Source organism: Ips typographus, linkage group LG5, assembly GCF_016097725.1.
Source record: "Ips typographus isolate SLU linkage group LG5, UJ_Ityp_2.0, whole genome shotgun sequence".
Classification (NCBI taxonomy): Eukaryota; Metazoa; Arthropoda; class Insecta; order Coleoptera; family Curculionidae; genus Ips; species Ips typographus.
In genome coordinates, this window is record NC_138426.1 from 12,699,460 (window position 1) to 12,718,248 (window position 18,789).

The 18,789-nt window shown below is 34.1% G+C and overlaps 1 protein-coding gene and 1 long non-coding RNA gene across 5 annotated transcripts in view; one reads left to right on the top strand and one right to left on the bottom strand.

Moving 5' to 3' along the window:
• LOC145729994 (uncharacterized) overlaps positions 1-18,789 on the top strand; it is a 29,431-nt gene that overhangs the window by 10,329 nt on the left and 313 nt on the right. For 2 of the 4 annotated variants that reach the window (XR_014178492.1, XR_014178493.1), the window contains exons 2-3: positions 7,106-7,349; positions 16,289-16,504. This is a non-coding gene — a long non-coding RNA (uncharacterized LOC145729994). Of the gene's footprint in view, positions 1-5,105; positions 5,222-5,749; positions 5,889-7,105; positions 7,350-16,288; positions 16,505-18,789 lie in introns of those variants that run through there. The other 2 variants (XR_014178491.1, XR_014178490.1) reach the window with 2 other exon arrangements.
• LOC145729974 (phospholipid-transporting ATPase ABCA3-like) lies at positions 618-18,768 on the bottom strand. Its single transcript, XM_081980976.1, is given in 24 exon segments — positions 618-1,053; positions 1,503-1,716; positions 1,766-2,009; positions 2,070-2,208; positions 3,020-3,822; positions 3,880-4,395; positions 4,447-4,681; positions 4,853-4,944; positions 6,216-6,236; positions 6,617-6,684; positions 6,739-6,988; positions 7,090-7,300; positions 10,175-10,330; positions 10,390-10,541; positions 10,593-10,830; positions 10,886-11,082; positions 11,435-11,611; positions 11,733-11,973; positions 12,384-12,611; positions 12,613-12,650; positions 13,292-13,489; positions 14,341-14,655; positions 15,890-18,535; positions 18,583-18,768. Coding segments are annotated over 22 exon segments (4,926 nt in total). The 5' UTR covers positions 14,651-14,655; positions 15,890-18,535; positions 18,583-18,768; the 3' UTR covers positions 618-855.

Here is an 18,789-nt window from a genome sequence, read left to right on the forward strand (position 1 = left end):
TAATAATCCATTAAATACGTCTCTGACGGGCACTTAAATTACCTATTCGATGAGACCAAAAATTGACAAAAAAAACACAATAAGACCAACGATTTTGGTTCCGGTATTATTTTGTTGTGATTTGCTGTGCAATTCTTGCAGCTCTCAAACTTCATTAAATAATACTAGTTCAGTTAGACTGTTAATTTAAAGCTTCAAGAGCAGACTTTTCTTTGGCATCCTAGCTTCAAACATTTCGAGATATTTTAGTTTGTCGTTTTCTCGAGAAAACCCACAAAATTATAACTATCTATACAGAAATCAAAAAATTGACAACGATGAGCGCTAATGCCAAAATTTATGTACATAAAATGGACATTTTGATAATTCCAGACGCCATTTTTGTTTTTCTGTCAAACTTACACTCTGTTTGATAAGTTTGGTTTTACTTGGATATTTCCGAATATGTGTATAGTTAAACTTCTGAAAGATACAATAACAAACACTGTTAGTAATTTCTAAGGAATGTTTTTAAGTAAGTACAGTTATAGTACAGGTAACACCTCTTATTATCATAAAACAGTATGGAAAGAGATCAACGGTAAGAATAGATAATTGTGAGACTGTCATGGAGTTGAATTTGTTGTTCTCTCACTTTTCCATTGTTTTTCTACATATAGGTAATTTTGATGTATTCTTATCTAAGTATAAAATAATATTCACAATTAGTCGTAAAAAAAATAAACTGAAAATTTGTAAGAATGTGACAGCAAATCAACAAAACTAAATAATTAGTGTAAATACTGTAAATGGTCTCATTCGAATAGGCATTAAGCGTCATCCCGCCCTCACTACCCCAAGTAATTGTTTCACCAATCAAACAGGGGGTAGTGAGGGCTGGGCGTTTACCGCCTCATCCGGTTGGGCTACAGACAGGAAAACGTCCTCCAACGAGGCCTCGCTGATGCTGTAGTCCTCGATCAAGTGCTTGTTGCGGTCTTTAAGGTTTTCGAAACGCTTGAACAGATCCGACCACTTTTTCTCCTCCGACTTGATGTAAAAGTGCAGCAAACCCTGAGAGTAAAATTATAAACAAATATGTACTTTTCAGAAGGTTTTCAGTAGCATTTAAAAGTCTCTGACACTTTCAAAATTGTTCTAGGGGCCTCAGAAGGTTTACAATAGCATTTAGAGGTTTATAGAACTTTCAAAGTGGTTCTAGAGGCCTCTGACAATTTAAAACAGTTATGGAAAGGTTCTAAAAAGTTTAAAAAGTTTTCAATAGCATTTAGTTGTCTATAAAACTTTGAAAATAGTCCCAGAGGCCTTTGGCAATTTAAAACCATTTTTGGATAGTTTAGAACTTTTAAAACTTTCTGGCACTCTTAAGAAGGTTCTCAGTAGCATTTAGGCACTTTAAAAATGGCCGTAGAGGATTCTGGCAATTTAAAATCATTCTAAACACTTGTAAAATCCTCTGGAACTTTTAAGAAGATTCTCAAACATTCAATAAGTAATCTTACCGAGTGTTCGTCCCTAATTTCTCCATCCTTGTACCATTCTTTAAGTTCCGCTTTAAGTTCATCAACGGTTTTTAATCTCTGTGGTGATGAGGGACCGTCAACGTCATCACTGGGTTGTTTCAATTTGAGCATCACGTTAAAACCCGAAACGTCATTTTTAAGCTTCGATATCGTACCCTGTTTCCTAATAGTGCCTTGTTTCATAATTTTCAGGCTGCAAAGAAGGTTCAGTAAAAACTGCAAACCATTATATCGAAGCTTACTCGTTGCAAACCGCCTCGCATTCCGCCATACTGTGCGAAGTTAAAATAAACGAAATCTGTTTTTTCTCCTTGATGTCCTTGATCAGCGTCCAGAATTTGCGCCTGGACAGGGGATCAACCCCGTTGGTCGGCTCGTCCAACAGAATAAACTCCGGGAATCCGATCACGGCAACCGCAAAGCTCAACTTGCGTTTGTTGCCCCCGCTGTATTGATTGCAAGGAATATCGGCGAATTCTTTCAAACCTAAACGTGCACATCCAAAAGTAGATTGAGTGATATGATACAGGTAAGGTACAATTTTACCGAACGTCTCCAGGAAATTTTCAACCACTGTATGGTCGTTGATTCCACGTAACATCGAGACGGTCTTTAAAATGTCCCGGCCGGTTAGAGAGTAGTTTAGAGCGTCGTTTTGTGGACAATAACCCATCTTTTTTAAGTACTAAAAATGTAAAAGGAGGCCGGTAAATAATGTATATACCAGGCATTGCTCATTTAAGAGAAACGTATAATAAACTTGTAGTAGTAGTCCATGTTCTCAGAGTGGAGGTAAATGAATACAAAAGGGGGTGAGGAACACTCAGCCTTCTCCACAACAAACTTTATTGAACCTCAATTAAAGAGGGTACGCTTACTAGTTTCGAGTACATAAATACTCATCTTCAGGAGCTTAAGATGCAAAATTTGTGCCGGCTGTCTTTTTTAAAAAAGGGTGAGACAGCGAGACCCAAGGTAAATTAAAGATAAAAACATAGAAACATCGCTCGATGTGTCCAATAAAGTATTTATTTTAAAACATTATTCTTTTGTAATGTGTAACTAACTAACTAACTAATTTTTTAAACATTTGTATTAGTATGTATTAGAATTTTGTCAACTTTTTCCCTTTTTCTCCATCACAAGTTTTACTTAACCCTTTATTGGACACATCGAGCGATGTTTCTATGTTTTTATCTTTAATTACCTTGGGTCTCGCTGTCTCACCCTTTTTTAAAAAAGACAGCCGGCACAAATTTTACATCTTAAGCTCCTGAAGATGAGTATTTATGTACTCGAAACTAGTAAGCGTACCCTCTTTAATTGAGGTTCAATAAAGTTTGTTGTGGAGAAGGCTGAGTGTTCCTCACCCCCTTTTGTAAACGTATAATAGTTTTAAAGAATGTCTAATTTTCCGTTTATGCTCTCTTCAAACAGAAAAGGATTAAGTAAATAAGTAAAACAAACACACAAAACATTTTACTTGTTTTGCTTACCTCTTCACTATCAACATTAACGTCGTTGATCTTAATTTCACCATTATCCTTAACTTCCTCCCTTGTTAACATCCGGAACGTGGTGGTTTTTCCTGCCCCGTTCACACCCAAAATTCCCATGCACTCACCCTTCTTCAAGTTCAAACTAACGTTGTTCACCACCTGTCTTCCTGAATAGGATTTTTTCAATTTTCTCACTCTTAACGTGTTTGTGTTAGGGCCGTCATCTTCATCAAAGCCGCTAGCGTCATGATCACTCGTCTTGTCCTTACCATTTCTAAGGGTTTTGTATTGCATCATCACCTTATTGGTGAGAAATTTTCTCGTGTAACTGTCCAGGAAGATGTTCAATAGTAGGTAAACCGCCGTTCCAAGGCACATGTACCAAATATCAGGACTTAATACGTTCATGTAACTTCTTTCTGTGTCGCACGCGGGCCCTTCGCCTTTGCAGCAAGCGTTGCTCCCCTCTCTAGAGCACATACTCAACAGTTTGAGGCGTCCCATGTGTCTAAAGTTGTAGTTTTTGATCACTTGTTGGGAAAACGTTACGCCGTAGTAAGTAAGGCCGAATGGCGGACAGAAAATGGTGAAAATAACTTTCAAAACGTGTGCCCAATCCATAAACCCTTTATCCTGTGACATTTCCATAGCCAGTACACCAAATGTTAGAAGAACACCCAGCATTATGCCTAGAATGATGAAAAGCGCGTAGGATGCGGAAAAAGACTTCTTCCTGGCAAACACGTAAGCATAGGGAATGCCCGACAAGCCGTACATTAAGAGAATTAAGAGTAAAGCACCTGAAAATCATTAAAATTTTAGAGGTTAAAACTTTTTTAAAACAAAAATACCCTTACCAAACTCATTGTTTCCCCTAAACGGTGTCCAGAACAAAGTAATAACCGCCATCACAATAGCAAACACTAAGTAAACGACAAAATCACATAAGAAAGTGATGAACCAATAGACAGTTTGCGGTACTCCACACATAAACTGGATTTGGGTAAAGTTAGTGCTCATTTCCATGTACGGAAAGAAAATGAAACTCCCTAAGAAAAATAGGAATCCCAACGGCATGATAATCAACCACAACAGCCCGATTTGGAACTCGGATAACTCCTCTTCAGTGACTTGAGAGTTGATACTTGGCAAAGGATTGTTGGTAGTTGAAATAGAGTAATTGGCGCCTAGAGTCATTTTGGCAAGAGCGTTGGTGATGAGATTGAGGGAAATTGGAAGGGAATGAATAGCCCAATTGTTGTACATAACAGTAACATCCAGAATTTTTTCGTTTTTCTGAACCAAAAACTGAGCTGCGGCTATCATGTGATGCCGATAATACGGCAAGTTTTGAACTCCTTCTTTGACAATTGCTACAAAAAAAACAAAATTAGTGCTTACAAATTTTGTGTGGGCAGTCTTACCGGCATTTACGTCGTTCACTAAGTGAGCGATGCTGTTCTGTTGTTCTACAGTTTGTTGGTAGGACTGGGCTAAACTGGTTGGTTTGGGGCCGTCACTTTTGGCGCTAAAGTAAACCGTAGTTTTACCGTAACTACTGAGAGCCATTTTTAATGCCGGACCACCACCGCTGGAATATTCACTGGCGTTTTGACCCAGGAAGATGCACAGTAATAGAAAACCGAGAGCAATACAAGACTAGAATAAAATATGACAAAATGAACAAATTTTAAGTTTAAAAAATCATTAATATCAAATAAATGCACATTTGAAATATAATATTATCTATTGTATTTAATCTTGCAATCATCTCAGATAATAAGTGAGTTGACAATTAATAAGAAGATAGTAGTTCTCTAATTTACTTACTGGTATTATATACGACATAAACTTTCTGTAAATGAAGCAGTAACGTTTGAACAGTAAGGCCTTTAGTGTGAGGAAGTAGTTGGTGGACGGATCTAAAACAGAAACATTTTTGCTTATTTACGTCACTTAAGTATTAACGAATTATAAGAATAGTAGTGTGATTGATAAGGATGAATCGATGCACACACTCAAAGTTTAAATTGTTCTACGCTAGTGAGGCGTCGTTTTAATTATTCTGCTGAAGCAAATACCGATTTTATATTAAAGTATGTGTGCAGACCGGTGCGTTCAAGAATAACGTACCCAGTGTGATGAGTGTGACAGCTGACAAGTTCAATTTGCGCAAAAATGGCTTTGAAATGTTTCATGGTAATTGATCTTGTTCAATATATAAATTAAGTCTACTGGGTGTAGTTTTTTCCCAGTTTCCTGATTTGCATATAAGAAGACGATTTCCTGATCACTGTCTGAACTATCGGATTTATTTTCCAACTCTTGACAAGCCATAAAAACTTCCAAAACAAGGTTTTGTTTCACCTGATCATCCATTTTAATAATACCAAAAATAGCTATAAACCACAAAATTCCCAAATAGTCACAAGAAACACCAAATCAAAACAATCTCATAAACACCATCAAATTGACACTATTGACATTTGGGTGTGTAGTCAAGTCTACTGGCGGTTCTTCAAGTTTTTTCTGGTCCTACAGTAGTTATTATAAAATAATGATTTATGTTAAAACTCAAACTTGAACCTCTGACCAATAATGTTAGTTTGATACATATAGCTACATCTATGGACATAAACAGGTGCTCAGTTAAAGTTGACTGTTGGATGTGACATGTGACAGATGAAATGGGAATATTATCACATTTAATTTTATCAGTTCCTTAGATAAGATGTTTGAATCAAACCACTCAATTTGTTCAGTTCTGTTCGAGAGTTTCAATGGCCTCTTGCTTAACCACTCAATATGTGTCTTGTGAATGTGTTTTGACGTTTAAATAATCGCTCTTCATAAATCTCTTTTGAAGGTAAAAAACCCATTTTAAGCAGAAACAAAAAATCACCTAACAATTAGGCACACACATTATACTGTACAAGGTGTCAGCCATTTTGATTTCAACATTATATCTTGTCATGTATGTAGTAATAAAAGTACATTTCACAAAGAAAATGTCCTATTATCTCCGTCTGGCAATTTTTCAGGAAAGAGGAACCAGAACAACCTTTACAAGTGTTGTGTGGACAATTACCTCACATAAAAAATTTCCTATAATGTTAGTTGTATGTGAAATAGTTTGTATAAGCAGTGTTTTGAAAAGTGACTGTGAGACATATAACGAAAGTTTTAAAATTACCTGGTTTGCCATCAAAGATAGCTAAAGAAAATAAAATGGATTAGATATTTAGGTTTATGTACCACACCCAATAATAACTTTTCTTCAAAGTGTTTTCAAAATCAATCAAACATTATTTTCTCCCTGGTAATATGTAATAATTAAAATTAATTGAAATACTATCATGAAAAGTATTTTGTTTTTGTTATAACATTTTTAATTACACTTTTGGTCCATATAGGTATAGTTACTTACCCAAATTTGCTTATTGATTTTGAAAACAATAAACCATTGATTACTTTTACAACTCTTGTGGATTATATTTACACATTTAAGAATACGTTCGACAATCCAATGAGAAAATGTGTCAAACTCTTCTTGACTTTCAGCAGCTTTTCTTAGTAGACAAACAAACAAGTTACCTGAAGATTCTGCCAAAGGAATTCCATCACTTTCTTCTTCCCCCAGCTTATCCGCATCAATTTTCGAACTGCAACAATCAACCATTATTGCCAACCATTGACCACATAACAACTATGATTACCTCAAAAAAACATCCTCAAGAGTGGTATTATTGAAGGAAATATTCTCGATATGAAACTTCTCCTTGTTGGACTCTAGGTGCTCAAACATTTTCACGTAGTTCCCGGATGGAATCAAAAATTGAACCTCGTTTCCATTGATACTCTTACACTTTACATTCGGGATGTTTAGGCTAATTTCACGCTCTATATCTGCGGCTACGAGTTCCACGTTTTGGTCTTTTATTAGAAGGATCAAATTTGATCCGGTACCTAGAACACAACCATTTCAAGAGAAACTCCCCAGACATTGTCACGTTATGAATGTTTTAACAAAAACAAATAATACGTGGGTATATTATTCAAAAGTTTACCATAGACTTTTTTCAGATACATCGGAGTGCCGTAACACAACAGTTTGCCTTCGTTCATGATAGCAATCCAATCGCCTAGAGCGTCCGCCTCCTCCATAAAATGAGTGGTAATTAGGATTGTTTTTTCGTTACGCCACTTGAGGAGGAGATCCCACATATGCCGCCTGGATTGAGGATCCATGCCAGAAGACGGTTCGTCCAAGATTAAAATCTGGATAACAGAATGTAATATATTAATAAGTGAGGACTTGTATAAACAGGTAAGGAGACTTTTGTCTATTCTCTGAATTGGAATATTCATGGAAAATTGCTTAAGGACAGCTTATTTGCACCTACTCAACTTTAAGGTTGTGAAAATGCTATACAGGGTGGTCCAGTTTTAACAAGTCAACAAGTTGACACGCATTATGTCATTTTTCTGAAGAACGCTTCCTAAGGAAAACACAGACCTCCAAAATTCAGTTTTGAAAATCTTTTTTTTGCTGTTTAATTAAAGTTTTAGACTAATATCGTAGCATTTAATGCCAAAATTGTTTACTTTCATCAATGAAGAGTCTGAAACTTAACTTTTACTATAAAAAATAGTTTCAAATTCAATTTTTCAGTCTTAAAGCACAGTGAAGCGTCTAGAAGTCAATTTAATACTGACAAAGCATGAAATGGCATATTTAAGCCTACGAAAAATGTAAAAATAGTTTTTTAAGTCTGCTATGTCAAAAGCTTGGTGAAGATAACGATAAAACTCGATTTTTCAAGCTGAAAGCAGTTTCAAAGCCCTAAAAATGGCCCAGAGTTCTAAGAAAATGAAAAGCAAAGTAAAAAAAACATGAAAAGTTAGTCTTCAAGTCAATTTTCATGAATCTAATATCAGTATCCTGTATTTAAGACTAAAACATTGAAATGTATTTTTAAATTATGAAAACTTACTTCAAATGCAAAATTTAAGCTTTTGATGTCACTTTTCATTAGTTTAGAGTCACTTTTTGGTGTCCAAGTCAATTTTCAAGGTTCAAACGTGTGATTTGTTGTAAACCATTCTAGATAAAGTAGTTTTTCATGGCTACAAGTCAGTTTTCACAAGTTTTTCAACTTATCTGACTACAAAGATAGTTTCTAAGCCTCTCAAGTAAATTTTCACAGTTTCAAAGTAAATTTACTGGTTTCTAAGTCAATTTTCAAAACTAAAGTCTTTCAGTTTGTCTGGAAACTGTGAAAACTGGCTACAAAGACATTTTTTTAGACTTCTTAAGTCAATTTTCACCGTTTTCAAGACAATTTTTATGTTGGGTTGGGTTGGTTATGGGTCTTTAAACGTAATTACTCAATTTTGTCGTAAACAAAACTTTAAATCAGAGTTTTGTAAGAGATACTTATTTTGTCAAATTGAAAAAGTAAAAAAAAACGGCAAATTTTGAAAAATATCCAGTGACATAGAATATAAGGCAGAAAAATGAAAACCATCTTCTTGTATTTACACCACTGGACAGTTTCGATTAATGGAAGTATTAATTTCATATGTATTTGTTTTAAATTTGATTAAAATTGCTCCAGCGGTCTGACAGTTACGACAAGAAACTGATTTTTTATACTGAACATTTATGGACTGTATTTTCCTTGGGAAGCATTTTTCAGGAAAATGACATAATATGTATGTTAACTTATTTTTTGATGGGCTATAGAATGGTGAATTATTGACATTTAAAACTGGACCACCCTGTATAAAATAAGAATTCTCTACATATTGCCAAATTAACATAGCAATCGATGAATTGAAACTCCCGCATAAGATGTAATTGTCAATTTTAGTGTTTTGACACACAATTCATGAATTCGAAACTTGCGTTCCAAGTAAGACCAGGAGACCATGTTTGTTTAAATAAAACTTGCCAGGACAATCACTTAAAGCTGAAAGCTGAATTGTGTGTCAGATTCTAAAGAAAGACAAAAATTAAATAACCACAAACTACACCAAATTATATTGATATAATTTTGTACAGATATGAGGGCAATTTGGTGTTCAGTTGTCGAAATTGTCCGTCACTTTTTTGTTTATTATGAAAATACGAATGCATACAAATTATTTGATGTTAAACAATGCTTGGTAACTTCGCAGAAAGCAGATGAAAGTGAATCACACATCGATTTAATCAATCCTTACCTTTTACCCAGAGTTTGCTGAATGAACAGCGACTTCAAAAAGAAATTTCTAGAGCAAATTTGAATCAATGCATAAAAAATAAATAACTATTTGGTTGTATTCGTAGTTTACGTTTGACCACTTAACTCTTACTCATCCAGTATACAGGGTGATTTACGGTAATGGTATATTAGAAGTATCTAGAGAACAACTCAATATTTTTCACTGCAATTTGGAGTGTAGCCTAGGTTAGGTCCAAACGCTCTTTCCAAAATGTTATGGACTCTTAGATGGAGGTGTCCGTATTCAGATTAGTATGGAGTACGATTTTATACGCACTCTAAAGAAAAACTGTTGATAAGTCAGAAACGCTTGAAGTTAGGTACAGGAAGAATATACATAGAATTGTTCTAAATTTAATGTTCTTTTATTACAAACCATAATATATTGGTGGTTGCATTTAAAAAAACGAACTTCTGGCAGGAAAATATACAACAACAAAACCAACCAACCAACTAGAGAGTACCCAAATATTGAGTCGTTCTCTAGATACTTCTAATATACCATCAGCGTGGATCACCCTGTATCGTATTGTATGTTATTTTCAGATAAATGTAAGTAGCTTGTTTAGTGGTGTTATTGTATTCTTGTCTTGTTATATTGTTCAATAAAATGTCATTAGTGCTTACTGTGTTGTCTTAAATTTCTGTGTCTAATGTGTATGTTATTCAAAATTGCAAAAAACGTTAAAAGAATTAGGTTTAGCAAGAAAGTTTAAAAAGACAAAAAAAAATGTAATTATAGAGGTAAAACCTGTATAGCTTAAGCGATTTTTGTACAGAATTTTAGTCTAACCTTCATTTCGCCCCCTCATATCCATACAAACCTCAATAATCAATAACACAACAAATGAAAACAATCATAACGACAAATTACAATGAATCATACCCTTGGATCTCCAATAACTGCCATACCAAGACACAATTTCCGTTTCATACCTCCCGATAAAGTTTTCGCCTTCTCGTTCCTCTTCTCGTCGATATTGAGAGTTTCCAGAAGCTCGGTCGACTTTTTTTCCGCCTCTTTGTAATCTAAACCTCTAAGCTATATGGATTGACACTCGATTACAATTTAGTCGAAAAAAGGTAAGAAAGAATGCGAACCATAGCAAAAAACATCAAGTGTTCCAACACGGTCAAATCAGAAAAAAACAGATTGTATTGCGGACATAGTCCTATGGATTGGGTAATGTCCGATCGTGAGTCGATTTCCTTGCCGTTGATTATGATGCGGCCGCTAGTTTTCTTGATCATTCCTAGAAATGTAAGCGTGCAGATGAATTATGGAAAACAGGGGGTTACAATACCTGTGATCATGCCCATTGTAGTGGATTTTCCAGCACCGTTATGTCCAAGCAAAACCGTAATTTGATCCTGGTAAACATCCAAACTAAGGTGATTAACCACGGTGTTTTTACCGTAAGTTTTTGTTAGGCCCACCAGTTCAATACCTCTAGGCAGTCTACCTTTTTCTACTTCTTTCTTTAAATGAGATCCTTCCGAATCGTTTTCGACGTCGATATTGTTACTGCGTCTTCTTATAGTCTGTCAATTACAATTATTATTTAATAAGTAGAAGAGTGTCAAAGCTAAAACTCACAGAGTATATCCATTTAATAGGGAACAAAAATGATTGAGGGACGCCATATTTTCCGGGATTGATTTGGTCCACGTATAAGGCCAAAATCAGGTAAACAAAACAGTCAATAATCAGCATCAAACATACGTTGAACATGGTAACTTCGTTGGAACCATTACCGCCCGGTATATACCAATTTGACCATTGCACTCCGATTTCTTAAAAATAGTGTTTCATTGTTTAAAAATCGTATTTTTGTAAATTTGAATATTGCTATACTATACAGACAGAGGGTTGCATTTTTCAGGAATGCATGTCAATTTAGATTTTGACTATCGATCGGTGAATTATTGATGGATTTACGATTAATACGGACCAACCCTGTACATATAAGATAATGATCATAAGTACATAAGTTTTGACTTGATTATATTTAAGCGTGATAACTAGGAACAAATAATTTTCGTAAATAGTGACGTAAATGAATTTGCAATACAAACCATAAACTAGCACTCACATAAAAAACGCATAAAAATTAATCTGAAACTATTTTTGTGTTAAGTAAATTACCTCTAACTTCATAGTTTGATATAGCCGAGTATCCGAAATGAATTGCCATGTTGGGGAGTAGCATGAGTGACATACTGGTAGAAAAAGACACGTTTGCATCGTCGTGTAGCAGCAAATATTTGGGTACAAAATATGACAATATCCAAAATAAAATTCCAACCAAAGTGGCCAATGTTGCTAAAAAGAAAAAACATTAAATTTACAAGAAATTTAATTATAATTAAATTAACACATTGATGAATTAAAGCTTTAAATTAACATACTTGTGATGTGAAAAATGGTGGCAAAAAATACTTACGTTTATAAAACAGGGTACTCAAGAAAAAACAATTAATTGTGATGGCTATACAATAAAGCATCAGAAATAGAGTCAAAATTGCTGGGCTCGTGTATTCAATGGCCGGATAGCTGGCTTGGAACAGATCCACTTTCATGATCAAAACGATCAGAAGAACGGAAACGAACATTGGTATTACGCTATGCATGAACCAGCCGAACCATAACATCCATGACTTCATGCCCACCATTCTCATTAGCTCCTTAAAGACACAACAAAAATTAGTAGGGCTCTGTGTTAAGTAAATAAAAACGTAAGAAAACTTATTTCAAAAGGACTGTAAAATAAAAGGACTGGAAATTTTCTTTTTATTCATTCTTTATGTATTATGTGGTTTATTTTTAAATGTCTTTATTTGTACATTTTCTTTAAATTTGACGATTATCAATCAGTTTTTAGTCACAATCAACATATTATACTTTCAATGATTCTTTGTATCATGCCTTAATTTGTACTACGTACTATTTATAGAACGATGATAAACAGTACACAGTTTAATAACAGTAAAAACCAGTAAACCGAATGATTAAAAATATGTGATAATGGTTACATGTGTGTAATAACATGCATAGAAACAGTGCGAAACTTTCAATCTTTCCAAATTATTCTCACCTTAATCCCAGTATATTTCTCTTCAACGACTCTTTTTAGTACAACTGGACATACGAAAATAAAACTGAACAGCGTAATTAAGGGTAGCCACATAATAAACACTGAGGACAACCCCGAATCAGACTTGTAGGGAGGATAAGGGAATTCCAACGATTCCAAATTTATTTGAACGGCTTTACTACCCTGATTTTCTTTTTCTCTTTCTATGAAAGATATGTCCAGTGCTGTTTTGTAGTACTAAAAATCCTTTCCATGTGTAGTCAGATCCTGAAAAACATCATTGATTATTGTTTCAATTCTATAAGTGGCCTTGTAGTTTATAGGTGGTAACTTTAGTAATTACACCAGCAGAACCAGGGTAAATTGCCTATAAACAATACTGTAACGGTTTTTGGTTGGTTTCAAAGGAAGTAGGGTTTCCGGTAATTTGCATTTAGTTTTATCCAAATCGAAGGGTTAAGTTAAGTTTCAAGTTAAGGAGGCACTCTAACGCGGACGTGGGCGTTGTCTTGAACAACACACAAGGTGGACATTATTGTAATACATTTTGTACATATTTATTGTTATGCCTTTCATTAGAAAGTTGGTGAAAAGCGGATCCAGCATTCTCACCAAATTTTGTGAAAAGACTATTGAAAAGTTAACCAATTTTGAAATGAGTTAATCTACTCAGATAGGTTGAAAACTACACATGAGTTTAATATATAGGTATAAAACAAATACATAAAATATATAATAAACTAATTGCAGAGTTTTCTAGAAAAGTCCTATAATAAATAAAATGTTTTTTTTTTGTAAAATCATTAAGGTATATTCTGTAACTCAAATTTTTTGTTTAACTCTCATAACCAGTGAACAACTGAATAAAAGTTAAGGTAAAATAATAAAAATTAAAAATTGTTACTTACCTTGTCCAGGTTGAAAAACAAAACTGTTTCTATACAGTTGATCAGTTTTCCAAGAAAAAAACTGATCGTAAATTCGAATTGTATAGTCAAAGTGAGGGGAAGCGGGCTTCGAATTAAATATTATAGCTACAGTGGTTCCATTGCCACTTTTTGCATATTTTTCAAACAGATCTCCTTCATTTTTAAAACCAAGCACATCTGCAAAGGGTTATTTTACCTGCTGTCAACTGTAAAAAGTAGATTTTTTTGTCTTAAGGTTGCCAAATACTAGTAAAAATGTCTGTATTAATTATAGTCATATGAAATAAAGATAACAATAGTTATTTGCATTACTAGTGTGGTATGAGCATTTTTATAGTCACCAATATTGCTTTGACAAGTCCTAGACTGAGTTGTGGTGTGGTGGGTACTTTACCTATGATAACACACACATTATTTAATAAGAGACTTTACAGAATGAGTGCGATAATAATAGTTTTAATGCACTCTTAGGGTGCTTTATCACACTAGTGCGGTAATAGTATATTATGTTACTAGGAGTAGAAAGAGATTATTGTGCTCAGCTCAGAAGATTGTCCTGATTGACATCTGGACAATTTCAAGCGTTTTTAGTTCAAATTGCAAAATATCGAAAGATTCATTGTGACAATCACAACATCAACAACCACAACCTCATTTCCTTCGCCAAAAGACCACATTATTTATTTACAAGTACTTAGTAAGTATGTAGTATGTAGTCTTTCTACGCCGGCAGTACACGTCTCGCTATGCTCGTGGTCTTAATTGTATTTTTTGGGAATAAATAATGGTTGAAGTCACTTGTCGCATAAATAACTACTTACCGCACGCATTGTATTGTACATTACTCATCTGGTATGGCAAATTAAAAGACTCGTGTGATATACCACACTAGTGATATAAATAACTATTACACATTTTGAAATGTTATCCACAATCCTAAATACCCAAGATAACTTTAGGGATCTATCTGTGCTATATTGGTTTTTGACCTTACAATATTTGACAACCCTGTCTAGCTTAACACCTACTGTCAGTGGGAATTTGACACTTCTCTTTAACCCGTTGCAGGATATCCCCAAAATATGGATCAGTTGGGGTATAATAGAAATATGTCTCTTGAAAATTGAATCCCATATCTTCAAAACTGATTGGTGCAGCTTCATTGTAGGACACATCTACTATATGCTGTTTGCTTAGGCTTGTGATTTTGCTTCGCCCATAAGCAATTAAGAAAAATAACAGTACAGGAATTGATGCCTCGCATATTGACAAAAACCAGTGTCTTTTCCGAATTATAACGTTTTTCCAAATAATTACTTTCAACTGGTCGATCCACATATTTGCTACAAATTTACATGCAAAATTGTAATCTTTGTGGTTCCACATTGAGTCTCAGTCAGCCTAGCCTTCTGATGAACAACACATAATATGCCTATGATGTTAAGTAACTTGCAGAAGGCCTGCAGTGATTTAAATCTAGCAATTTGGTTTTCAATGTTAAAGTAGCCCAGAGATGGTAAATAACATTGTCAATCAAAGTCTAGCAAGCAAGCAAACTCCTTGGAATTGTTTTTAATCAATTTTTTTTTTCATTTTAAGTTAGGTCACCTTTTGGTGGTCATTGAGTTTATTGGACGGATTATTAACAATGGGGATTTAGCAAATAGAGTTGGTTTGTTGAGTTTTGGACAGAGCTGCCTGGTCCAGTTTTCTGAAATCTTAGTGATTTTATGTAAGAGCAATAATTAAGTGTAACTTTTATCTCTCTTCAAATTTCAACAAAAAAATATTGTGCTATTTTTTAGATACTTCTAAACCAAATACCAAAAATGTGTTCCTATGACCAACTATCACTTAACCAAAGCAAATGGACTCATTTACTGGATTTTTTTTCATATTTGTCCACCTACAGCATTGATTTTCACTCTCTTATCAGTAGATTGTTTTGAAATTTCTGTACTTGTAGAGTTTGCTTTGCTTTTTAAAATAAAACTGATATTTCTCAAAAAAAATCGCAGACTGACCCAGGAAAAAAAACTGTCAGGCTATGTTTCGCATGGTTTTGCTTACTGCAAAATTTGGTTATGAAAAATTCTAGGTTGAGCTCTATGTTCTATATGTTGTACTAGGCTGGACTGTGCTCTATGTGTGGTAAGGCTCATAGTTTATACCCCTTTCACAATGAACATAAACATATTACTGAATAGGTAAATATAACATAGCTGAAAAAGATAACTTTAAGGAAATATACCTATTTGTTCACTATTAAATGCTGCTATTTCTGACAGATTCAAATTAATCATAACTTAGGTATACATAATCTTGAACAAAACGAACTGAAACTTTTATGTTTACCTCCATTGTGAGAAAGGCATTACAAATTACAATTCTCAGACCAAGCAGACAAGAAAGATAGAAATTTATGTCTCATGACAAATCTTGTTTACAAAATTAGAACATCAATTATCAATTTGCCATATTGTTTTTTTAACTGTAGTTTTTAAAGGGTTTGCTTTTTGTCCGCATGTCCGAATAGTAAATATAGAATAATAATTGTGGAATAATAAGAATTTTTACCAGTTTAGGTTATTATGGTCTACAATTTCAACACTACATACTTGCAAACACTACTGTTGGGCTTGTGGGTTGTGGGCTAGGCGGCTGGGGTTTATTTTAGCACTTGACATTTTGACAAAATGACAAGACTGACAAGAGTATAGAGTAGAGTAGAATTATTGAACTAAAGGAGCTATCCTTGCGGTTTGCGGTTGACCAATTTATTTTGGTAAATACCACCACAAAGGCATATTGGTCAACCGCGAGGATACCCTTTATGATGATCGAGACTCAAGAGATTTTTGAAAATGTTGATTCCGAAGGATCCTGTAGAAAGATCTATTTATGGTGTCAAAACGATTACTATTTACGAAAAGACTTTTGACAATTGACTCTAACACTGAGATTTCTTCTTGACAGGGGACCACATGGCAACATTACTTATTTTCGAATAAGAGAAACACGTGATCAACATCAAATTAAGAGAGTCCGACTGACGCGACATCTGTTTTTAAAGATGTTTAACTTGTCATCAAAAATCAATATTTCAATAATCATCTGATCACCAGCAACACAATAACACATCACTGTCGAGCACTGCACTGCCCAGGGTCCAGAGTGCCCAACAGACCAGCAGTAAGTAATGCCAGTGGGCCAGTAATCCAGTAATCAGTGCATCAACCATTAATCCGGGTTTGCAATTGACCCAACGGCAAAGTCCCAGTGTAGAACAATTAAAAATAGTGAACTGAACTAACAACCACTTTTCTAAAACAAAATTAATTAATTAACTTTTCAGTGTTTGTAAAATAAAATAGTTTTAAGATTTTCATTCAGGTCCAAATCGCTAATAAATACCTATACATTATACATACATACCTTACACAAAAAATTGTACAAAAATAATAATATAACGCAACCAGTGCCGTACCGTTTTCTCTTAAATAAAAGTTTGTCCTAATAATGAACATTTACATGATACATCCACAGTTTTTAATTTTTTACTCGAAAATTAAACGCTGTACCAAAAAGTAACAAAAAAGCTCTCTCTAAAAGTGAATGAGGAATTTAGGACTGATTTAAATTTTATGAAAAAGCAACACATAACAATATAATATAATATAAAAATAAATGTTTTAAATCTATATGTCTTGGATTTTAAAATACCAATAAAAATAAATAAATAATTGTGCATATTGACATGAAAATTTGTCAAATACAGTAACATGTATAGGTACTAAAACCACCTTATTATGACACAAAATGAACAAGCATTTATACAGGGTGTGTGTTTTCAAACCCCAAAAAAACAATAATATGATAAATCTGAATTGCACTATTGACGTTTCAAGATAAGAGATACGCCCTCTACTGGTCAATTTTGGAAAAAGTTTCGGACCACCTGGCGGCTGGCGATCATTTCTCCGTTTGGATGTTTGATTACGTTAGTTAATTTTATTACGAATTTAGCACTGGCTCCGTAATTTTGAGCTTTGTTCGGGTTAATGATGGTTCTGAACCGTTCAGAAACTGATTTGGGTCATTTGTATGGATGAATAATGTATTGTTGTGTACTGATCTACAGCATATACAAATAGCCCAAATTCATATTACTATTCAGCCAGGCCTAACCTAACTTGGCCTGGCTGAATACCCTAGTGGTGAAAGCCATAAAAAAAAAAAAAAAAAAATGGCCCAAACCCATAGTATAACTGTACCGCAACTACAGATAAAAACATAAACAAGAAATGTTAGGTTAGCAACAGGTTGCCTGATTTTTAGTTTTAAATGGCGATGCAATGTTACTTGAAACGCCATTGTAGCAAGATAAAAACGGGAAAACGATAATACCCTGTATAAATAACTTATAAATAACAATTTGCGTTTGTAAAATAATTTAAATTTGAAACATCCTCTATACTGAATCAAGGTAACGGTCCTAAAAAAAATACTGAATTTCTCTGAACAAACCGATCTTAAACTGTGATTCGTAAAGCAGGAATTACCCAACTTTCTCAGTCCATAGTCGTAATTATAAACTTAATTTTTGGTTTATAATCTATGATTACGACTAGGACTAAGAACTTGGGTAAACCCGGCCTAATAACATAAATTCAAATACATTTGGTGGATGATATTACCTGTACATGTTTATGTCATTTGCACTTAATAAAAACAATTAAATAATTTAAAACTGTAAAATACAAAGGGGTCCTATACCTATACAAAATTTTTAATAGCGCTATAAACCTTTAAAATAAATATTTTTTTAGTCTGTATTGATTTATCATCACTTATTCGTTTGAGCACTCTCTAAAAAATTTATTGTATATTTAGAGAACCCTTCCTCACTAAAACAGCATATAAATTCTAAATCACAGTTATCTTCAGGTCTTAACGTTAATTTCAGTATTTTTTTAATATTCGAGACCTTAATCTGAAAATGTTATTGTTTTTAAGTGCTTGTTCATGCTCACCATAATTAAACGGTGGAAGTGCCTAAGGGGGATATACAAAAAGAAATGCATTTAAAAATGCGTCTTCCAATGGGCCATCGTTGATAGCAAATCACTAATAGCAATTGGTATATGCTTTTAAGTTTCTCACATACACCGTACAATCTGCTAAAGACAGAGCTGACTTCTTCACTTGGAAGGTAAGACGAGTCTAAACAATTTACTGTTAGTAAAGTATTAAGTTTAATAATAACTTACTGTGTGTTCGTCTGTAATAACTCCTACATCTTTTATGTTGTGGATGGTCTGCCGCAACTTAACATGTTAGCTTCAACAACACTCGTTTCTTCTTTAAGTCGTAGAGTGACGTGGAAACGATTATTGAGAGTTTCTTTCAATTTCAAAATAGTGTCATTGTTCGTCACTCGCCCACCGTTCATGATTACTAATCTACGATTAAATACA